This window comes from Rhinopithecus roxellana, chromosome 10, assembly GCF_007565055.1.
Source record: "Rhinopithecus roxellana isolate Shanxi Qingling chromosome 10, ASM756505v1, whole genome shotgun sequence".
Taxonomy (NCBI): domain Eukaryota; kingdom Metazoa; phylum Chordata; class Mammalia; order Primates; family Cercopithecidae; genus Rhinopithecus; species Rhinopithecus roxellana.
Window position 1 is genome coordinate 35,082,359 of NC_044558.1, and position 24,959 is coordinate 35,107,317.

At 36.9% G+C, this 24,959-nt stretch overlaps 1 protein-coding gene across 1 annotated transcript in view; it reads right to left on the reverse strand.

The window, feature by feature from the left end:
* Positions 1-2,340: 2,340 nt before the first annotated feature.
* The window catches only part of GLIPR1L2 (GLIPR1 like 2), a 44,140-nt gene continuing 21,521 nt past the window's right edge, over positions 2,341-24,959 (reverse strand). The window contains exons 3-6 of the mRNA XM_010362649.2: positions 23,615-23,718; positions 11,993-12,078; positions 4,330-4,356; positions 2,341-4,247 (exon numbers count right to left, since the gene is read on the reverse strand). Coding sequence (XP_010360951.1) covers positions 3,886-4,247; positions 4,330-4,356; positions 11,993-12,078; positions 23,615-23,718 — 579 coding nt within the window. The 3' untranslated portion in view covers positions 2,341-3,885. The remainder of the gene's footprint in view (positions 4,248-4,329; positions 4,357-11,992; positions 12,079-23,614; positions 23,719-24,959) is intronic.

Genomic DNA, 24,959 nt, shown 5'->3' on the forward strand with positions numbered 1-24,959 from the left:
GTTGATTTCATGACTTTGTCTTTGGAATAGTGCTGTGGTAAACATATGAATGCAGGTGTCTTTTCAATATAATGATTTCTTTTCCTTTGGGTGGTGATATGATTTAGTTCTTATCCCTACCCAAATCTCATCTGTAGCTCCCATAATTCCCATGTGTTGTGGGAGGGACTCAGTAGGAGATGATTGAATCATGGGGGCGGGTCTTTCCCATGCCGTTCTTGTGATAGTGAATGGGTCTCACGAGACCCGATGGGTTTTTAAATGGGAGTTTCTCTACACAAGCTCTCCCTCTGCCTGCTGCCATCCATGTAAGAGGTGACTTGCTCCTCCTTGCCTTCTGGCATGATTGTGAGGCCCCTCCAGCCAGGTGAAACTGTAAGTCCAATAAATCTCTTTCTTTTGTAAAATGCCCAGTCTTGGGTATGTCTTCATCAGTGGTGTGAAAATGGATTAATAAAGTAAATTAGTACCAGTTAGAATGAGTCACTGCTGAAAAGATACCTGAAAACGTGGAAGTGACTTTGGAAGTGGGTAACAGGCAGAGGTTGGAACCATTTGGAAGGCTCAGAAGAAGACAGGAAGATGTGGGAAAGTTTGGAACTTCCTAGAGACTTGTTGAATGGTTTTGACCAAAATGCTAATAGTGATATGAACAATAAGGTCCAGGCTGAGGTGGTCTCAGAAGGGGATGAAGAACTTTTTGGGAAATGGAGTAAAGGTGACTCTTGCTATGTTTTATCTAAGAGACTGGTGGCATTTTGCCCCTGCCCTAGAGATGTGTGGAACTTTGAACTTGAGAGAGATGATTTAGGACATCTGGATGTTGGGAATGAAGTTTTTGGTGTTGCAAAAACAAAACAAAACAAAACAAAAACGTGGGAACAAATGATCTCTCAGCCAGGTGAGCTTTACCTTCTGCAGAAAGGGTGCTACCCAATAGCTGTCCAGCCACAAGAGCACACCAAACAAAGGAGACAGAGTAATTTATAACCTGACATGTCTACCTTACTGCTGTGTCTAGTTTTCATTGGCTGGAATAGGACCTCACATTTTACACTTTACCTGATTGGTTATTAGTTTAAACTTTCTTAATTAGGTGAGGGGACTAGAACAAAGAAAGACAAGGAAGTTGCTCAGGGATAGTTAAGGAAGCATCTCCAAATAAGGAGTGGCATGCACCATGGGCTGGGGCTTGTCTACTTCTGTCCAGACATGCCAGAGCAAGCTAGGACAGCTGATTTATATATATCAAGTATATAAAGTGGATAGCAATCTTATTGTAAGAAAATGTGACTTTTTATAATCTTTGAAGAAGAACTTTCCCATTTCTCACATGGAGGAAGAAATTTCTAAGCAGTAAAGCACTCAAGAGGTGACAGGTTGTTTTATAAAAGAAGCAGAGCATAAAAGTTTGGAAAATTTGCAGCCTGACAATGTGATAGAAAGAAAAACCTATTTTCTGAGGAGAAATTGAAGCTGGCTGCAGAAACTTGTATAAGTAATGAGGAGATGAATGTTAATCTCCAAGACAATGGGGAAAATGTCAGAGTTTTTCACCGGAGCCCCTCCCATCACAGGCTTTGAGGTCTAGGAGAAAATGGTTTCCTGGGCCAGGCCCAGGTTCTATTAGGCATACAGATACATAACAAGTTAGTCATGTGTGGGAATTAATAAACGAAGAAATTGTACTTGTAAATGCATCAAATGTTCACATATCTAAGGTCAGTTTTCTTTTCTTTTTTTTTTTTTTTTGAGACGGAGTCTTGCTCTGTCGCCCAGGCTGGAGTGCAGTGGCGCGATCTCGGCTCACTGCAAGCTCCGACTCCCGGGTTTGCGCCATTCTCCTGCCTCAGCCTCCCAAGTAGCCGGGACTACAGGCACCCGCCAACACACCCGGCGAGTTTTTTTTGTATTTTTTAGTAGAGACGGAGTTTCACCGTGTTAGCCAGGATGGTCTCGATCTCCTGACCTCGTGATCCGCCCATCTCGGCCTCCCAAAGTGCTGGGATTACAGGCTTGAGCCACCGCGCCTGGCAAGTTTTCTTATTTTAAAAATAGAAGCAATGCCAGCTCCACAAGAATGGTTTTGAATATTAAATACGTGAAAGGACTTTGGAAGCTATGAAGTACAACACAAATGTACAATAATAATAATAATAAATAATGTCACTGTAGAGAATTAGCCCTTTTCTCTACCTAAGGCTTTTCTCTCAGGGGACTGGTGGAACAGAGGCTGGCTTCATAGATAGAAAAATATCTAATTTCTACAAAGAGGAGCTCTTTGAAAAAAAAAAAAAAAAAAAAAAAGCAAAGGAAACAAACCAAACAGAAATACTCAAATCCAAGAGGATAGCTCAGGGCTTTTTAATATAATTCTTATCTTGCCCTACTTAGGAACAGGTTTTTAACAGAATATTGATACAACTAAAGAACAACAGAGTTAGTACACATAGCATTTACACCATTTGAGGTATTTGGCTATGCTAGGGTTTTTTTTTTTTTTTTTTTTTTTTTTTTCTTTTCCCTCAGTGGAACCACACATTGAGAAATACAGCTTTAGAACACAATATTCTATCAAAATTGGAAAACAGATTTTTATTTGACATCAGATATGCAGTGATTCTTTCTTTCAATGTCATTTCTTTCACTTACACCTTCAGTTTATTAAGCGTCTGATTCTCAATTAGAATAAGTTCCCTAAGTCCCTGTCATAAATAGAATTATATCAACCTTTCACATCTCAGCCACATTGAGTTCTAATAAGTGTGCAACAGTAAGACAGCTGAGCATGGAATGGCAATCAGAAAAATATTATACATTGCTTTTTGCCCATTTTAAAATTGAGCAATAAAAGGTATTTATTATTTTGCCATATAAGCTGCTGAGTTCAGGAACATTTTCATGGTAATCAGGTTTTTCCCTCAGGTGTTTGCCTAGTATACTTCACAACTACTATTGATTCCTTTACAAAGTTGATCCATGAATATTTATTGATGGAAGAGGTCTTAGTGGTCATCTTGTACTATCCATTTATTTTATAGCTAAAGAAATCTCCTATGCTAGGTGTTTTTATTTAGTTCATTTATTACTATTACTAGTGGTAAGTAGTTATCTTATTAATTTGTGAACTTTTACTATACATATTGAATAACAAGTTAATAATTTTTTAAAAATTTATTTATTTTATCATATAAATTTGGAAGCACCCAGATTCCTCTACCACAACTAATTAAGCTTCTGGCATTTATTAGCCCTCGGTGGCAGAAAATTACAGCAAGTCTTTAATGAAATATTGAACATGAATTATAAATAATAAGTTTGCATTCTAGCAGGATGTACAGGTACCGTTTAAACTATTCCAAAAACCACAAAGACAAATAATAATATCAGATACCTTAATATCACGTGGAAAATACCACTACCACCAATAACAACTATGATAGTAACAGTAAAAACAAAAAAATACAAATTTTATTCAATGGTTGTTCTGAACTTGGAATGATATTAAGCACCTTACTATTTAAAGCACAGAGATGGAAACATGTTTAGAAAATGAAAATTCCCTCCTTTATTAGAATAACATGGTGAAATCTTAAGATTAATTAGACTGGTCAAATGTTTTTCAGTGTTTTTCTTGTCACATCTTTATCTGTTCTTAGTGTCAAAGAGCCCACCTTACATGTTTTTTGTTTCTTTGTTTTACAAATTTAAATTTATTAAATAAGTATAAGAGAGAAGGGAATAAAAAACATCCCAATGGTGGTTTGCATATTTTCTCCCTTGTTAAAACTCAGTGTTTTACTTTTTTTTTTTTTTTGTCTGTCTTTTTTGTATTACACTTTTGGCTTATATTGGTGATACATCTTTTTCCTCCTCTTTCTACTCTTATTTTTCCTCTTCCTCCATCTTTTCTTTTTGTGTTTCCTCCTCCTCCTCCTTCTCCTCCTCCTCCTCCTCCTCCTCTCTCTCTTCTTTTTCCTCCTCCATTTCCATTATTTCCATTTCTATTTCCTCTTTCTCTTTCTTCTCTTCCTCTTTTTCCTCCTCTTCATTCTCTGCTTTGGATTCCTCAGGGGTAAATATCATTTGTTGTTCCAGCAAGATATTTGGAAACTGAGACTGTACTATCAAAACAGTTATGACACACAGCATAAAACAAAATATTCTCAATAATAAAATGAATGTGCACAGTGGATCACACAGAATTGGCCGGGGCATTTCCCATTTTGGATACCAAAATCGGTAATCTGTAAACAAAGAAGCAATTGAAAGCTGGATTTCACATAAAGTAGTTAAATTGTTCAAGAAATAAAGGACAACAATACATACATATGGCTTGGTCACGATCTGCATTACCTAGAAAGAAAAAGAAAGTCCATAAAAAATTAGATAAAATTTCTTCTCTAAAAAATAAGAAAATCTCCCAATAATAGTGTCACTTTCTCCTAGCTCTCAGGCATTATCTTTGATGTCCTCCCTCCAACCACTAGCCAACTTTAAAGTACAATATATTCTCTTTAATTAAATCAGCTGGTTTGTTACAGAAAGTATGGAAATACATGAGTAAGGAGATATGCATTCTAGTGCTAATTCTGTCTTTACGTCATTGACCTTACATAAGTTTTCCACTTCTGCCCTTAAAATATTGTTCCAGCTCCAACATTCTAGGATTCTATAATATCTCTTATTTTCATCTGTCTTTCTCCCCACAGATCACTCCTAATTAATCTTAGAAATCTATTCGCTTTCCTCATTTGATTCTTATTTTCAGAAGCTTTCAGTTGCTCTTAATTTCCCAGATGGCAAAGTTAGCTCTATAGCCTGGCATTCAATATTTTTAGTTAACTAGTCCAATGAGATAATAATAGTTCTTAGGAAATAAATTCCCTTTCTTCTGCTCATTTGGGTTGAGAGATGTATCAGTCCATTTTCACACTGCTATAAAGAACTACCTGAGACTGGGTAATTTACAAAGAAAAGAGGTTTTTCCTGTAGTCCCAGATACTTGGGAGGCTGAGGCAGTATAATCACTTAAACCTGGGAGGCGAAGTTTGCAGTGAACCAAGATTGTGCCACTACACTCCAGCCTGGCGACAGAGCAAGACTCTGTCAAAAAAAAAAAAAAAAAAAAAAAAAAAAAAAAAAAAAAAAAAAAAAAAAGAGAGAGAGAGAGAAAAGGTTTAATTGACTCATAGTTCTGCGTGGATGGGCAGGCTTTGGGAAATTTAAAACCATGGTGGAAGGTGAAGGGGAAACAAGGCACATCTTACATGGTGGCAGGAGGGAGAGTGAGGGGAGAACTGCCAAACACTTTTAAACCACCAGATCTTATGAGAATTCACTCACTATCATGAGAACAGCATGAGGGAAACTGTCCCCATGATCCAATTACCTCCCACCAGGTCCCTCCCTCAGCACTTGGAGATAACCATTTGAGATGATATTTGAGTAGGAACACAGAGCAAAACCATATCATTCTGCCCTAGCCCCTTCCAAATCTCATGTCCTTCTCACATTTCAAAACACAATCATGCCTTCCCAAGGGTCCCCCAAAGTCTAAACTCATTCCAGCATTCACCCAAAAGTCCAAGTTCAAAGTCTCACCTGAGACAAGACAAGTCCCTTCCATCTATAAGCTTGTAAAATCAAAAGCAAGTTGGTTACTTCTAAGATACAATGAAGGTACAGGCATTGGGCAAATGCTCCCATTCCAAGTGGGAGAAATTGGCCAAAACAAAGGGACTACAGGCCCCATATAAGTTCAAAACCCAACAGGACAGTCATTAAATCTTAAAGCTCCAAAATAGTCTCCTTTGGGTCCATGTCTCACATCCAGGGCATGCTGATGCAAGGGGTAGACTCCCAAGGACTTGGGAAGCTCTGCCCCTGTGGCTCCGAAGGGTTCTGTCATTCTGGGATCTGGAGGATGGTGGCCTTCCTCTCACAGCTCTATTATGCAGTGCCCCAGTAGGGACTCTATGTGGGGGCCCCCAACTCCACATTTCCCCCTCTGCATTGCCCTAGTAGAGGTTCTCCATGAGGGCTCCACCCCTGCAGCAGACTTCTGCCTGGACATCCAGGTGTTTCCATACATCCTCTGAAATCTTTGCAAAGGCTCCCAAAGCTCAACTCTTGTCATCTATGCACCTGCAAGCCTAACAACACATGGATGCTGCCAAGGTGCTACCAAGGCTTGGGGCTTGCATCCTTTAAAGCAATGGCCTGAGCTATACCTTGGTCCCTTTGAGCCATGGCTTAAGCTGGAATGGCTGGGAGGCAGGGCACCATGTCACAAGGCTACACAGAGCAGCAGGGACCCGGGCCTGACCCATGAAACAATTTTTCCCTCCTAGGCCTCTGGGCCTGTGATGGGAAAGGCTGCTATGAAGATCTCTGAAATATCCTGGAGACAGTTTCCCCATTGTCTTGGTGATTAACATTTGGCTCCTCGTTACTTATGCACATTTTTGCAGCCAGCTTGAATTTCTCCCCAGAGAAAAAAATATATATATATATATTTTTTCTACCACATGGTCAGGCTGCAAATTTTCCAAACTTTTATGCTCTGCTTCCCTTTTAAACATAAGTTTTAATTTCAGATCATCTCTTTATCCATGCATAAGACTATATGCTTTTAGAAACAGCCAGGTCACATTTTGAGTGCTTTTCTGCTTAGAAATTTCTCCTGCCAGATACCCTATATCATCTCTCTCAAGTTCAAAGTTCCACAGATTTCTAGGGCATGGGTAAAAATGCCACCAGCCTCTTTGCTAAAGCATAGCAAGAATGACCTTTATTCCAGTTCCCAATAAGTTTCCCATCTCTATCTGAGACCACCTCAGCCTGGACTTCATTGTCCATATCACTATCAGCATTTTGGTCAAAACTATTCAACAAGACTCTAGGAAGTTCCAAACTTTCCCACATCTTCCTGTCTTCTTCTGGGCCCTCCAAATGGTTCCAACCTCTGCCTGTTACCCAGTTCCAAAGTTGCTTCCACATTTTCAGGTACCTTTTCAGCAATACCTCACTATAACTGGTACCAATTTCATGTATTAGTTGATTTTCACACTGCTAAAAAGAACTACCTGAGACTGGGTAATTTATAAAGAAAGGAGGTTTAATTGACTTACAGTTCTGCATAGCTGGAGAGGCCTCAGGAAACTTACAATCATGACAGAGGGTGAAGGGGAAGCAAGGCACATCTTACATGGTGGCAGGAGAGGCAGGGGGCAACTGCCAAACACTTTAAACCATCAGATCTCATGAGAACTCACTCAATATCATGAGAACATCATGAGAGAAATTGCTCCCCTGATCCAATTACCTCCCAGCAGGTCCCTCCCTCAACATGTGGGGATTATAATTCAAGATGATATTTGGGTGGGGACACAGAGCTAAACAATATCATGATGGTCAGATAACCAATCCTGAATTCCATTAGGAAGCACAGTGGAAGGATAAATGAGTTCTCATACATAGAGAACCCAATAGCAACAAAGAACTTTGTCTTGTAACAGGAAAATGTAGAACTCATTATTCAGGCACCTTGGAGATGAACTGACCTTCCTTTGGATCTCTGCAGTTATTTTAGCCTTTTGCGCTTGGTCTTACTTCATATTTTATGTAATGATTTCTATTTAGATTTTCTTTTAAAAAGTCTTCATCATATAATTTGTATTTTCTCATTTGGTATTTGTGTATCTATTGATGCCTTAGTATGAGCAATTATGTAATAGTATGTTTCTTCTTTGCATCTTTATTCACTTCTCATCAATATTTATTGATTACATGTTTCATTAAATAGTTAAATACATTTAAATTTACTTGCACCTCTATTGTTCACTAGCTTTAAATAGTCTATTTAGTATCTTTGGCCCTTAGCTATAAATGATGAGGAAATAAGCATATTTTTTCTCTCTCTCTTCTCCTCCCAAGTTTTATTAATTATATCATTTGCATGTTTCCAATATTTCTTGTATTTTTTTTGTAACTATAACTCTCAGATTGTTTTAGTCTTAGTCTATCTATTAAGATTCAGGGCTCACAGAGAGTTCTTTCAGTCAAGTTTTTTCATTCCTCCCTTCTTTTTGGTGAATGTCATCCTTCAGTTTACTGAAGAAGTGCTCATGAGAACTATACATCAAATGTAACTGCATGCTCCCAAAACATCTGTCTATTTGATTACACTTGAATAATAGGTTTTGCTGTATATAAATTCTTGGTTGACACTTCTTATATTAAGGGCATATAGGCATCATGCAACCATCTCTTAGCATTTACTGTTATGGTAGAGAACTTTGAAGCCAGACTGAATTTTCCCCCTTTACGTGGGAATATCAGTTGCCAAAGCGGCATTACTACCACATCAGTGTGAAGTCAATTTTGTATTGTAGAGCTGAAACAAGGAAGTACAGTTCCGTGAATTATTTTCTCTGCATAGCTTCAGGTAAGAGTTTGCCAATGACAGGAATGCAAATGAAATAGGAAAGATATAAGAAAAGCAACCACCAGGGGTGATGGTAGACCAGGTAAGATGGATCAATGTGAGTTTCAAAGTGGCTTCTTAGTATAATACAATATAGAACTCTCTGCTTTGTTGCCACTTCTCTGCCTTACTGTGGCCACTTCCCTGACCTTCACTTCCTTAGTGTTTACAGTATTCAGGTAAACTGAATTTCCTATGTTAAACACTTTATTGCTAAAATACTTAGAGTGACTATTTTTCTGATTCAATCCAGACCATTAAATTTCTTAATAACTGATCTTACATTTTTGCTTGGATACTTTAAGATTCTGTCTACTGTGTTGACTATTTTGTGTCACTTTTTCCTGGCACATAGTGTGCACTTTCAATGTTTAGATTCAGGTATTTTTATTTCTGTGAAATTTGTTTTATTACTTAAGTATCTATATATCTCTCTCTAGTTGTATTTTCTGTTCTATTGTTTTGGTTCTGTTCTTGAGACCCTACAATTATTCACATGTTGAAACTGAGTCCAGAGTTATAGTTTAATCTGTGTATATATACACATTTATATATGTTTATTAAAATTCTTAATTTCCAACACTTATAATTCCAATTCACCACCATAAGATTCATGCTTGCTTTTTTCCTTCATATATTTGTATTCCATTTCTGACAGCAAGAAACTAGCCCCCATTATACTTAATTTTTTCATCAATCCCCCACTATGCTTCCAATCTCTCATCATTGTTTCTAGCTCCTAGCACACATATGTGCCCCCCTCACTCTGTTTAGACTTAGACACTCAGATTTAGCAAATAAAAACAAATGATGTCAGGTTACATTTGAATCTCAGAAAGCAATAAATATTGTTTCATTATAAGTCTGTCCAATGTAATATTTGGAGTATGTTTATGCTGAGAAATTGTCTTGTATTAATCGGCCAACTTAGGGGCTGGCCCTACACTGGGACACATCTCCCACCCTGCTCAGACTTTGAAACCCAGCTCTGGGCTTCTGTGTGTGGATTCCTTCCTTACCCGACTTGGGCCCTGACTTCACCCATGTCAAGTTATCTTCTCCACATTAAAACTTTCCTCACCTAATTTGCACTCAGACACCTCATGTGTGATTGCCCCTAAGTATGGATGCCCCCTTTACTGGCTTAGGTTCGAAATCTCTTCTCAGCCCACTCCAATATGGACTCTTCTCCTTATTCTTCTTGGCCTCCAACAACCACTGCCAGACCATCCCTCTAGGGATGCCTTCCTCACTGGCTCAGACTCTCCCTTCCATCCCATGTTGATGCTCTCCTCACCTTGCCTGGGCACAGATGCCACATACTGAGTCATCCCTGCATGAACATCTTTTTATTCTGCTCTGGTTCTGATACCCCAAACCAGACCTCATATATGGACAGTTACTTCATTCCATGAGGGATCTGACTTCCCACACGTGGCCACATCTCTATGTGGACAGCATCCTCACCTTGCTTAGGTTTCCTTTCCATGCCCACTGCATCTCGTGTGGATCCTTTGTTATGCTGTTTAGGTTCTAACACATCACCTCTGGATGCCCCTCTGTGTAGATGACTACATTCCGCTGACCTGCCTAGTGACTTTAGGATTGAATTTTTCAGAAAAAGAAAGACAATGAAAAGAGGAAGAACAAGAGTTTGCATTTTGATTCAAGTGAAGCAACAGCAGAGATGTTAGGGGGAATCATCCCTGAAATGGTGTTATAGTAAAACTGTCCACTAGTTTTTGTTTCTGTTTTTTCTTCAGCACAAAAATATCATATATTTGGGAGGGTGAGGTAGGAGGACCACTTGAGGCCAGGAGTTTGAGACCAGCCCGGGCAACACAACAAGATCCTGTCTCGGCAAAAAATAAAAAAAATTTAGCTGGGCGTGGTGGCACATGCCTGCAGTCTTAGCTACTTGGGAGGCTGAGGCAGGAGGATTACGTGAGCCCAGGAATTCAACGTTACAGTGAGCTATGATCATGCCACTGCATTCCAGCCTGTGTGACAGAAAGAAAGACCCTGTCTCTTTTCCAGAATCTACAAAGAACTTAAACAAATTTACAAGAAGAAAGCTAACAACCCCATTAAAAAGTGAGAGAAGGATATGAACAGACACTTCTCAAAAGAAGACATTTATGCATCCAACAAACATATGAAAAAAAGCTCATCATCACTGGTCATTAGAGAAATGCAAATCAAAACCACAATGAGATACCATGTCACGCCAGTTAGAACGGCAGTCATTAAAAAGTTAGGAAACCACAGATGCTGGAGAGGATGTGGAGAAATAGGAACACTTTTACACTGTTGGTGGGAGTGTAAACTAGTTCAACCACTGTGGAAGACAGTGGGGCGATTCCTCAAGGATCTTGAACCAAAAATACCATTTGACCCAGTAATCCCATTACTGGGTACATACCCAAAGAATTATAAATCATTCTACTATAAAGACACCTGCGCACGTATGTTTATTGCAGCACTACTCACAATAGCAAAGACTTGGAACCAACCCAAATGCCTGTCAATGATAGACTGGATAAAGAAAATGTGGCATATATACACCATGGAATGCTATGCAGTCATAAAAAAGGATGAGTTCATTTCCTTTTCAGGGACATGGATGAAGCTGGAAACCATCATTCTCAGCAAACTATCACAAGAACATAAAACCAAACACCACATGTTCTCACTCATAAGTGGGAGTTGAACAATGAGAACACATGGACACAGGGAGAAGAACATCACACACAGGGTCTGTTGGGGGGTCGGGGGCTAGGGGAAGGATAGCATTAGGAGAAATACCTAATGTAGATGATGGGTTGATGGGTGCAGCAAACCACCATGGCATATATATACCTATGTAACAAACCTGCACGTTCTGCACATGTACCCCAGAACTTAAAGTATAATAATTATAAAATAACATAATATGCTATTTACTTATCATCCTAATTTATCTCCTCCCATATTCCTAAGCATTGTATATTTTAGCTATAGTTATACTTTTGGAGTATATTCTCTCGTGGAAAAACTAAAAGAAAAATGTAATCAAACATATTTTCCACTTTTTACTTTCTAAATATTTGGACATTTCAGCTTTTTGGAGGAAAAACTAAAAGAAAAGGGTATTAAATATATGCTACTTCATAAATATTTTGGAATATACTATCCTTTAAAGCAGTTATTATCAAACAGTCTGCTGTTTGGGAATAAACTGTGAAGCTTTTTCAGGGTAAAACTTTTAGTTATTCCCTCTTCCGGACACTCTGGTATGTCCTCAGGGGAAGGAATAGGGTTAAGACAGAACAGAAAAGGCTCTATAGTTTAGAAAAATCTAAAGATGATACTGTGTCAACCATCCTTTGATAATATAATAGCAGCATTCTGATCAAAGGAATAATGTTAACATGACAATAAAAAACTAGTGTTCAATCACTTATTTTTCTTGTTGTCCAATCCATTATGCATTTTTTCATGTTTAAGTTATTTTCTTTATCTTACTGCATAGAAAATCTGTGCATTTGTCATGTCTGCCACATCGAGTACAAAATATTCCTGGTTCATAAGGTCTTCTTGTCAGTGTTCCTCTACAAACAAAAAAGCAGAAAACATTTAGTTAGAATAAGCTTCAATTTTTACATGTAATTTAAATAATATAGTTACTAATATTTAATCAGGTTAAAAATGCGAGTTAAGAAACTAGATTTAAGGAAATACTTTAATTAGAGATTCAATGTTTCCCCTTTGTCCTCCCCCAGGAAACAGTCTTTTCTGAAACGAATTCCCCTGCCCTAGAAACAAAGTATTATAATTAAATATAAGAATGGGGTTTAAAGCTTCTTTCATTTTAGTTTATAGCAAAATGTATCCTTTAAAAATGAATGATGTAGGCTGGGTGGGGTAGCTCCCTCACCTGTAATACTGGTGCTTTGGGAGGCCAATGTAGGATAATCTCTTGAGACCAGGAGTTCGAGACCAGCCTGGGTAACAGAGCAAGACCTTGTCTCTTCAAAAATATATTTTTTAAAATTAGCCAGGCATGGTGCGTGCCTGTAGTCCCAGCTACTCGGGGTACTGAGGAAGGAAGATAAGTTGAGTCCAGGAGTTTGCAGTTGCAGTGAGCTATGATTGTGCCACTGCACTCTAGCCTGGGCAACAGAGCAAGGCTTTGTCTCTAAAATAAATAAATAAATAAATAAATAAATTTCTATAGAATGTTTTATAATTAATTGCTTCCTGGTTGGCCCAAATACATAAAAAGTTTTATAAAAATGATATATTAAGTATCTATAGAGTTTACAAAATTCTGAAATGCTTATGTCCCAAATACTCATCTGCATGAATTATTTTGGGGGTGTATATAAAAACACATAAATTTATAAAGAAGCAAATAAATATAAATGGGAGTTTACAAAGTTGATTTAACCCATTGTACAGAGCTAAAGAGAGAAGTAAGAAATAATTACATCAATTGCCTAGAGCTAAATGAGAAAAAAGGCCCTAAAGTACTTTTAAATTGGGAAATTTAAATAAATGATCTAGGATAAGAAAGGTAGAGAAAACAAGTAGGGAAAAGATACTTTTGAGTGGGGGCAGTGTCATTAATCCTGGTAATTTAATCAGGATTGCCTATTTACCTGGTACATTGGTAGCTATAAAAACAAACATTCGTTATTTAAGTCCTTGGTTAGGCCTTATTAGGTCTTCAGGAAGAATGGCCAAGCCTAAGAAATATATGTTCAAAAAACGTGAGTATCACATTTCTCAGATATATCTTATTTAATCAGAGCGTTTGAGTGATACCCAATAAGACATCTGATACCCTTGAATTGTAAGCATTCAAGTCCATCAGGAATATCCAAAGGTTTGTGATTATTTGTAGATCATGTATCACTTCTTCAGTTTCCCTGTTCTATTATCCAACTATTTCAAGAAAGAAAGGCATTTTGTTTAGAACCCAGCCACAGCAGAAACTCAAGAGTTGCTCTAGTCACCTTTAGCTACACCCTAGTCTATTTTTCCTGTCCTAACCCTTGTTCACCAAAACAGATGCCTCCAACACAAAAGCAGATGTATTGTCTCCTAAGGTCCCAAGGACAGGAGACCTCTGTCCTTATGCTTAAGTAAAAAGCTACTCACTATAAAAACTGCCTTTGAGAACTAGAGCATAGGCCAATCACCCCAAGATCATAATGTCTGATATCTGTAGCCTGGAAAAACTTTGGAAAGGCAAATAAACAAATGTAATAATGCATACTTACATACGTAAAACTGAAAATAAATAAATCCACACTGTGGTAGACTACAATGAGTCCCCTTTTTCAAAGATTTGAGTTTTATAATCATTATTTCTATTAGACAGCCAGAAATGTCAAGCTAATACTCTCCCCTATGTTAATCTTCCTCTAGTTCTGAGTTTCTAAGAAAGTGAACCTAAATCAACTTAAGTCTGAATCCACGGCACACCTCCCAACTTCAATTGGAATTATTGGGCCAGATTAGGAGGAAATAATAGGTAAGTATCTATAAGCAGCAAAGTCCACTGATATTTCACAGCTGCCCTGGCAGTGCCTTAGAAAATTTACATTTTCTAAGAAGTAGACCAGTGGTTCACCAAGACCAAGTCAAGACTCTTGAACATAGTCTTCTAGAACTTTTCTTAGCCTCTATCTGGCCATAGCCTCAGTACAATGCTACCTATAGAGCATGTGTCCAGATCCTAGATAAGGACACGTTGCCTGGGTGTTAACAGACAAGTGTACCCATTTCCAACCCCAAGTTCATTAGAAGACAATTATTCAAAAATTGTAATAGATACACAGTCTTTCAAAATGACAGCACAATTCTAGCGGTGGTAGAAACTTTCTTTGCCTACACTAGACTCATATCTGCCACCATCTTGTTCATCAAGGGGGTAGGTAATACAGCCCACAGCTTGACAATGTAGTAATTACAATTTGTAGGCAGGTTCTTCAAAGTTCTCCATCCAGACTCACACAGTCTGTACATTGTTCACAGAACAAGAGCCAAAGCACATGAAACAGATGTCGATTTTTCCATCTCATACAGCCAGAACAACTAGACTACTTACAACAAGTTGTTTCATTTTTCACTACTTCTTATATATCACCACAACACTGGCTTCCATTCTATCATCTCTTCTTTTTTTTCATTTAATTTTTAAAATTATACTTTAAATTCTTGGGTATATGTGCAGAATGTGAAGATTTGTTACATAGGTATACATGTGCCATGGTTGTTTGCTGCACCCATCAACTCATCATCTTCATTAGGTGTTTCTCCTAATGCTATCCCTCCCCTCGCACCCCACATCCTGACAGGTCCCAGTGTGTGATGCTCCCCTCCCTGTATCCACGTGTTGTCATTGTTTAACTCCCACTTGAGAACATGTGGTGTTTGGTTTATGTTCTTGTGATAGTTTGCTGAGAATGATGGTTTCCAGCTTCATCCATGTCCCTGCAAAGGACATGAATAAGAGAGGACACGAACAAATGGAAAAACACTCCATACTCATGGATAGGAAGAATCAATATTGTGAAAATGGCCATACTGCCCAAAGCAATTTATAGATTCAATGCTATCCCCATCAAGCTACTATTGACTTTCTTCACAGAACTGGAAAAAACTACTTCAAATTTCATATGGAACCAAAAAGAGCCCGAATAGCCAAGACAATCCTAAGCAAAAAGAACAAAGCTGGAGGCATCATGCTACCCGACTTCAAACTATACTATAATGGAACAGAACAGAGGCCTCAGAAATAACACCACACATCTACAGCCATCTGATCTTTGAAAAACCTGACCAAAATAAGCAATAGGGAAAGGATTTCCTATTTAATAAATGACTTTTTCTATACTCAGATTCATACATGTTTTCCTTTACAGTTTCTGGACTTTAGTGTTCTGATAGGTCCTTATACCTTCCAAATCATAAGTAAATTCACTAATATAGCCTTCATGACTTCACTTTTTAATGTTTAAATATTTTATCTATTAGAAATTTATTTCTCTAAGATGAGTGAAAAACTCAGTTTTACTTTTATCCAGCCAGGAGGCTCTTTCCTAATTCCATTACTTAAATACTTTAACCAGTGATTTTAAATGCCACCTTTATCATAATCATTATATATGTATTTGGATCTACTTATTGACCCTCACTTATATAACACAATAACTCTATCTATTCATATGCCCTTATTTTAGCCTTTTAACTATTGCAGCTTCATGGCATATTTTGAAATCTGGTAGCTATAACTTCCCTTATCATTCATTACCTTCTTTACCTAATTATATACCAATGTTTATTTTTTCCATATAAACTGTAATGTTATCCAATTATATTAACTTATAAAAATATTGATTAAAAATTTTAATCTGAATTGAATTAAGTGTATGGATGGATAAAGACTGAAGTGACTTTAAAACACTGAATATTTCATCTATAAACATGGTATGTTTTTCCATTTTAAAAATTCTTCTATTAAATATTTTAGTAAACTATAAACATTTTCTTCATATTGAGTCTAAATTTTTAAGATATATCTTATGTTTTTATACATATTGTCTTATAGTATTTTCTAACTCATAATTTCATAGATAGGAAAGCTCTTAAGCTTTGAATATTAATTTTATAAATTGCTGATTTGCTGAATTATATTATTTTTAGTTTTTAAAATGAGGAATCTTGGGTTTCTTCAGTATTGAATAATAAGGTATCTGCTTTCATCTTTCATTTAGGCCCTTTATTTCTTTCTTGTGTCTAATTGCATTGATTTGCTTTTCTTCACTAACACTGGTATCTTGATTGATTCTTATGGAATGAATATTCTTATCTTTTTAAAACCTTAATGGCAATTCTTGTAGATATCGCCACTAAATATGATGATACCTTTTAGTTTCTGGGTTGTTTGTTCTTTAAAAACACCATTTTAATGAAAAGAAGAATTTTTCTCTAATTTTACTAAGTTTCACTTGTTAGCTTCTTTTTAAATTGGGAAGGGAAGCTGAACTTGGTTGAATTTTATGGGAGATATTTGTTGGTTTTTATCATTGTGTATTAGTTTTCTCAGGCTGCTGTAACAAAGTACCACAAACTAGATGGCTTAAAAACAACAGAAATTTATTATCTTACAGTTCTTAAGGCGAAAAGTCCAAAATTATGGTGTCAGCAGAGTTGGTTCCTTCTGAGGGTTCCAACGGAGACTCACTCCATGCCTCTCTCTTAGCATTTGGTGATGGTCAGCAATCTTTGGTTTTCCTTGTCTTATAGACACATCACTCCTTCTTTGCATGACATTAGCCCCATGTCTCTGTTTCCACATTTCCATCTTCTTATAAAGTCATTAATCATATTGGATTAGGGACCCAACCTGCTCCACTATGACCTCATCTTAACTAATTACACCTCAAATCACCCTATTTCCGGAAGTCTTAGGTGTTAGGACTTGAGTGACTATACCACTGTGATGCTGCTTACCTTGTTACTATATTCCCTGTATTTCTGGTAGTTAGGTCTTAGGGCTTGACAAAATTCAGGTTCAATATCTGACACAAATCCAGGGGTCTTCTACTTCAGTGACGTTTCTAGGGTACAGTGGCATGCTGCATATTGAGATATCCCTTCTAAAGTGAAAGATATGTTGTTGCACTTATCTCCTTCTGTAACCAAATGAGAGGCAAAACAAAAACAAAAACAAAAACAAAAACAAAAAAAACTTAGCAGGTCTTTCTGGATTTGGAGGCAACGTATTCCTCATTTGGGTGTGCTGTTGCAGCGCATTTTCTGAGTGACTTGAAAGCTTCTACTTTTGAGTGAGGCCCAGAACAAGAGAAGGCGCCAACAGGTGCAGGTGCAGGATGCCACACTAGTTGATCTGCCATTTGGGTCATAGGTTCCAGTAGATCTAATTGAATATGTCCTTGGTGGCCTCAAACCCCACTGCTGGTACCAAAATCTGTATTAAAGTTCTCCAGAGAAATATAACCAATATGATGTATATGCATGTATATAAACATACACACACACACACATCAGAGACAGAGAAAGAGAGAGAGAGAAAGACTCTTATTTTAAGGAATTGGCTCATGGGAGCTGGTAAGTCCAAAATCTGCAGGGCAGGCTGGCAGGCTGGAGATCCAGGGAAATGCTGATGTTATAGTCTTGAGTTTGAAGGAGGGAGTCTAGAAGCAAATTCCTTTCTCTTCTGGAGACCTCAGACTTTTCTCTTCAAAGCTGAAAGGACCTCAGACCTTCAACTGATTGGGTGAAGCTCACTGAAATTATGGAGGATAATCTGCTTTATTCAAAGCCTACTGGTTTAAATGCTAATCATATCTAAAATGAACCTTCACAGCAACATCTAGGCTGGTTTGACCAAACAACTAGGCACCACAGCCTAGCCAAGCTGACACATAAAATTAACCATCACATCAGCTTTAAAAAAATGGTGAGTTTTGTTTTGTCTGGCAGTGAAATTACTGGCAGATAACCGCCATCCTGTTGAGGGCTGATTTTAGGATTAGATGGGTCTACATTACTGTTTCCCTTATTCCTATGGTGGGCTTACTCTTCGGGTATGGTTCTTACTCTTAGGGCAAGGCCGTCCTGAATCCACAAGTGAGTGCCCAGGGTGTTAACCAACAACTCACCGTTTTGGCTGGGCCTAAACTGCAACTCTATCTTTTCAGCACTGTGCAGCTTCTGAAATATCTGTGCGGATCTTCAGCTTCCGAATAGCTGGTCCCCACTAATCCATTGAGGATCTTGCACTGTGAAGTGTAGCTAAAGAGTTGGCCAAGGACCCACAGAAAGTTTTTACATAGACTTGGGGGACTTCTTCTTTGTAGCCTCCTCCTCTTTGAGATCCTGGTCCCAAATACCAGACACCTTAGCATTGACAGACACTGATATTTCCTTTACCCCCCCCCCCCCAAAAAAAAACACATTCTTTGCTTGGATTCTGTTTCTCTGGCTACAGTTTGGGAAACACTTTCAGGGAGAAAACTGGAACAAATACATGACTCCGTTGAGTTCTTTCTTATTTGCAGAGATCAAAGACCCACACTGGTTGTTTTCTAATGCCTAAAAACAGTTGTTGTATATGTTTTGTCCAGTCTTTATAGTTATTTTAAGCAAGATATTCTTATACCAGCTTACAGAATGTACAGAAGCAAAATGGGTAACAAGAATTGCTAGAAGAAAATATGAGATAATTAAAAAGAGCAGTAATATTTTGAGAAAGTTTATCTATGTATGACACAAACCTCAAAACCCATGAAAAAAAATTGATACTTTTGTTTCTATAGTAAAACAAAACAATACGATTTGACAAAAATGAATTGCATCTTAAGTCAACAGTTAAACATTAATATTTGGGGAAATATTTGTAAATTACATTACATAAAATGTAATGTGCAATGTCTTTGGCACACTTACAACAAAATTATATTTAATTAAATGAAAGGTCCTGTAGTCAACTGCAGATCCAACATGCCTAAAAATAAAAACAGTTCTTTTCCCTCCACTCTGTATCTTTTCCTAGCTCAGTTAATAACATTACCTATCAATAGCATAAATTCTTATGGTCATCTTTGTGTCTTTTCCAATATTTAAGTTTTAGAGTAATCGAATTAATATTGTTTTATTTTTTAAAATTGTACTTAAAATGTGTGTTTCTATCTTTGAAAATGAAAAATAAGGACTAGTAAATAATTGTATGTAAATACTGTTTCTATTTTTTTCTGATACATTATAAACTATTCTAATCTTTATACAGATATCTTCATAGATTGGGAACATTTTCTTTTCTTTCTCATTTCTCTTTCCTTTGCTCTTCTCTTTTGTTTAGAAACATCAATTTGTAGATTTATATGCCATACATATTTCATTTTTTCATAATTTTTGACCTCTATTCTTCACCTTTGTGTTTCTGAGAAAAATTTTCAAGGTTGCTTTGACTTGTTTTCTGTATGCATGGCCAGCCAGGTCTGTTTTATTCTTCTATTCTGCATTAATTTTCTGTAACTATATTAACAAATTACCACAAATTGGGTGGCTAAAACAACATTAACTTATTCTCTCACTGTTCTGGAGGCCCAAAGTCCAAAATCAAGGTGTTGGCAGGACTGTGCTCTCTCCAAAGACTCTGAGAATCTGTTCCTTGATTTTTCCAGCTTCTGGTGGCCTTAGCTCCTTGGCTTCTGGATGCATCACTTTAGCCACTTCCGCTGTGGTCATACTGTCCTCCTTTTCTGTGTGTCTAATGCTGAATCCTCCTCTCCTTCTCTTTAGCCCTCACCCAAATAATCCAGAATAAATTCCTTCTCTCAAGATCCTTATCTTAACCACATCTTTGCCATATTAGGTAATATTCACACTTTTGCCATTTAAGTAATAATGACAGGTTCTGCAAATTAGGGTCTAAGTATATTCAACGTTGGTTGGGGGACACCGTTCATCCCACTATACCTTCTAATTTTCAATTTGGTTATTTTACATTCATTTCTACCCAATATTTTATAATATTGTAATGGATTGATTTTTCTACCAACTATCTTTAAGAGAGATAATGTGATTGCCTATTTTAGGTACATAATCAAATAAGAATTGGACTGAGTTGACTGATATATGTTCCAATCTAGATCCTTCAAGGTAGACTTGCCAATATTTGTATCAAAGGAAAAATGGTTAACAGAAATTTCAAGACAAAGAAGCCTATGCCATAGGAGAGTAGCAAGAAAAAAAGGGTAATTTCAACAACTAGTAGCTTCATCTTATCACTGTAGTCATCTGAGACCCCTGAATCACTATTCTTATTAAGGTCACCAAATACCTTCATCTCATCTAATGGAACTGTCAGTTCTCCTTCCTCAATTTCTCATTCTCTCAGCAGCATCTCATAGAGTTAACCAGTTTGGGCTTCTTAGCTCATGTTCTTCACTTGACTTCCAAGTACCTTACCAGCAGGTTTTTGGTTTCCCTCCTACCTCATTAGCCTCTCTTCATCCTCCTTTACTAGCTAGCTCTTTTGCCTTAGTTTGAAATAGCATAGTGCCCCAGGACTCAGTTCTTAAATTGTCTCCGTATTCACTCTCCCACATGCTGATCTCATTCACTGTGACTTTCACTTCAGAGCCTTTTTACCAGAAGTTTCCTCTACTTAGAAAACAATCACATACTTTCTTTTTTTTTTTTTTTTTTTTTGAGACTGAGTCTCGCTCTGTCACCCAGGCTGGAGTGCAGTGGCGCGATCTCAGCTCACTGCAAGCTCCGCCTCCCGGGTTCACGCCATTCTCCCGCCTCAGCCTCCTGAGTAGCTGGGACTACAGGCGCCTGCCACCATGCCCGGCTAGTTTTTTGTATTTTTAGTAGAGACGGGGTTTCACCATGTTAGCCAGGATGGTCTTGATCTCCTGACCTCGTGATCCGCCCGCCTCGGCCTCCCAAAGTGCTGGGATTACAGGCTTGAGCCACCGCGCCCGGCAACAACCACATACTTTCATATGGCTATCTGTTTCTCATGATTCAATCACATTTCCTGCATTTATTTTTCTATCTAACATACCGAAATAGAAAACATACCCTTTGATCTTCTCTAAGTTAATGAAATCACCACCCACCCAGTTTTTTTAGACTAAAGACATAGGCACAATGTTGCTTGATTATTTTATTCAATCTATCCCTAAAGTCAAGCCAATCGGCTTGTATTATTAGCTCCACCTTCATACTATACCCAGAAACTGACCTTTCCTCACTATTTCCATTCTATGGTAGGCAGAATTCTAAGATAAATCACAAGATCCTTCATTCCTCATGTACATGCAATGCATAATTCTCAAGAGAGTGAATATGATTAATTTTCCTTCCATAATTATATTATAAGGCACTACTGACCTTAAAATATTGACATTATCTAGGCTGGCCTTGACTCATCCTATGGGTGTTTTAAAAGCAGAGAGTTTTCTTTAGCTGGTCACAGAAGAGGAGTCAGAGATTTGAAACATGAGAAGGCTCTGACATACCTTTGCTGACCTGAAGATGGTGAGGCCACGTGTCAAAGAAACATGGGCAGCTCCAGAAGATGAGACAACACATGGCTCAGAGCCAGCAAGCAAACAAGGACAAGAGTCCCATCACCATACAGAGCTAAATTCTGCTCACAGACTGAATGAGCTTGGAAGCAGGTACTTCTCCAATCCTCCAGGCGAATACTTAGTCAACATCTGGATTTTGGCCTTTGAGACCCTGGGAAGACAATCCTGCCACAATATGCCTGGGTTCATGACCTATAGAACTGTTTGATAATAAATGGGTTCTGCTTTAAATCACTACATTTGTGGTAATTCATTATCCAACTTGATAAACAATCCACATGCTAAAACCCTAATCCAAAATATCAGTCTGTAGCCTGTACTATAGGAAACAGCCTCTTAATTATACTTCCTCTTTACACTCTTGTTTCCTTATATTTCATTCTCTACCAACAGTCACAGTAATCTTTTTGTTAAGGTGTTCTTTTCAAAACAAAAGTGAGATCATGTCACTCTGTGCTTAAGACCTTCCACTGGCTTTGTCATTACTTAGGATAAATTCCAAAATCTTTAACATAACATATGTTATTATATTTGGTCTAGCTGTCATCTAATTCTCCACCTCAACTCTTACCTCTAACCACAGTTATTCCTTTCTCAAACATGCTAAACTCATTCCAATCTCTCAGATTTTTATACATGCTCCTACCTGGAACATACTTCTACCTGGAACATCTGGTTTTCACCTCAAATGATACCCTTCTTCTGTGACTACCCTATGTATCTTCTAGACCAGTCATTCTCTATTTGCTAATCTTGCTTTTTACAGTATATTTTATTGTCTAATTAAAATGTTATTTATCTATGTGTTCACTTATTAAAGTGTTTGTCTCCCTGCCAAGACTATAAACTAAATGTGGTGTCTTTTGCATCTTGTTAGTAGAAAGAACAGAGCCTGTACATACTTGCTGAGTTAATAAATGAGGATTTGTGCCCCAGAAAATCCTCTACCAAACCCCTCCTCCCCGGTGTACAATTCTGTTTGAATTTGCAACACCAATCAGTAGTAATTTTTAAAGTTTCTGCAAGTAATAGGTATCCCAATGCTTCCAGTCTGTAGGAGTGAACGGACGCCTAAAATGTTTTGCAACTCTATATTCCAGACTTATTTTGCATGTCTATGTTCAAAGTTAGCAAGACTTCTCATCAGGAAAGAGCTTTCTGAGTTTAATTTGATGCAGAGCATAGTTCTACTGTTTTTATTAGCCAGGGGAATACAATCGGTAATCACTACTTTTTAAATTTTTCTTTCTGGTTTAGTCCCAAAGCATTTTATTTGGCAGAAATTCCTTCTCAATCTTGGTAGGCAGTCAATTCTTACTGTTTATTTAAGATGTTAATTCGAACATTTTCTAACTTATTTGGAAGTTATAACAATATTACTTATAGTATTATATTGACCTGTAAGAAAGCTTGGACATTTCCAAAAGAGCTCTCAAGATATGGAAGCTATCTTGAGATGTAGTTATTTTCCATCATTTGAAGGTACTCAGGTATAGGGTATAGTCATATATAAATAGCTTGACTAAAAGTTGTTTGAAGTGCTCTTCAATCTCGAGATGTTACAATTCCTTATAAGACAGGTCCCAGTTAATAATTTCCAAGGGGTGGTCAATTAAAAGTGCTCTTCATGTTATAAAACTGACATATTCCTGATAAAATTCTTACTAAATAAATTTCAACACATCTAATTTTCTTTCTACTTTTACTATAAATTTTAGAATAAACTATTTTGGAAAATAATTTGTCTTATGCTAATTAAGTGAAATATTGTGAAATAATACTAAAGTTAAGGTTATTCTAGGAAGTAATATTTGGCCAGTGTATAAGTAAAATCAATATGTCCAATTTATGACTTATTTCATTATAAAATTGAAAATATTTCAATGTAAAGTATATTTAATTATTTTATAGTTCAAAAAACAGAAAAATATATTGAAAGTTAGAAAAACTTATCTTGAAATATTCTGAATTTATTTTTATATTCTTTTATTAATTTTAAGTAACTTACCCTGGTGCATAGTTGCATATGAAAATTGCTGCATGTATAATATGTCCAATTCTTGAACATGGAGTAACAGCACAACCAACTTTGTAAGAGTTGTCCCAAACAAGCTAAAATAAAAATTTCAAGAAAGACACAAAATTTAATTTTAAACATTTACTTTCATACTATAAACAATAATATATTCCATTCATATAGAACTTTTCACCAAGCAATTCAAGAAATATAAACTATTTTCATTTAGAGACATGTAGAGAGTTACCACGGAGTTGGGGCAGCATTTTCAACACTGTATTTAGAGAAATACTTCAATAGATTCTACCAATACCATATTCTTAGGAAGAACTGTTTGAGAACATGGTCAATCCAGAATAATGCTTCAGAGACAGAGGAAGTCACGCCTGATGAATCAATTTTCAACCTCTGGTTGAATTGGAAAGTTCTAGGTTATTGGAAGAGAGAAGATGGGAAAGAGGAGAATAAGTTTTTAAAAGAAGGAAGTTGTGGGAAAAAGGGAGAAAAAGAGAGACAATCCGATTATAGAAAACTAAAAGAGATACAAGAGTAGAGAAGAATTGAATGCTATTGGCATTTCTCCTTCTCTTTGTTAAGAAAATTCTATTGCAGGACAAAACAAAAGCTGGCCTTTTCATTAAAAAATGAAATAAAAGAGCTGGTTCCTATAAAAGGGAAACAGATCTTGAATTGGAGTAAAAAAGATGGGAATAATCAAAGGCATTCCAGAAATTATCTGTATAACTTTAATATTTCTAATACTTCCAAGTGAACCAAAAAGTACTTATTTTGTTTTGTTAATCTCTGCGCAAGAAAGAGGAACCATTCTTGTTTTATTCTTTATCTCAAGCCTTAGTGGTTTTAAAAGTGTGATCCTTAAAGAAATAAAGTGACACATTAAAAAGGTGATACATTAGAAGAATAAAGAATAGAATATCTGCAAGAGTTAAAGTGAAGTTAAGCATGTCAAATGCAGGAAATGAAAATGTCTAGGAGACTAGAATTAAGGAATAAAAACACAGAGTACCATGTCAGGGAGTAGATTTGGTTAGTTTATTGAGTATTAAAGTCCTATTAAAGAGGCTAGGTTTGATAGGAGCAAGTCAATGGAGAATCACTATAACTTTCTAGAAGAAAGAAATGATCAGAAAAAAAAATGACGAAAAAATTTTTGAAGCATGATTGGATGAAAGAGAAAGACATGAGTTCAACATGAACAAATTCCAAAATGTTAAGTTCTACATAAAAAGTGACATCAGGGTTTATTGATTGAAAATCTACCTTTTAAATAAATGTGGGAGTTCATGTAATGATTTCTTGATTCCTGAAACAAATA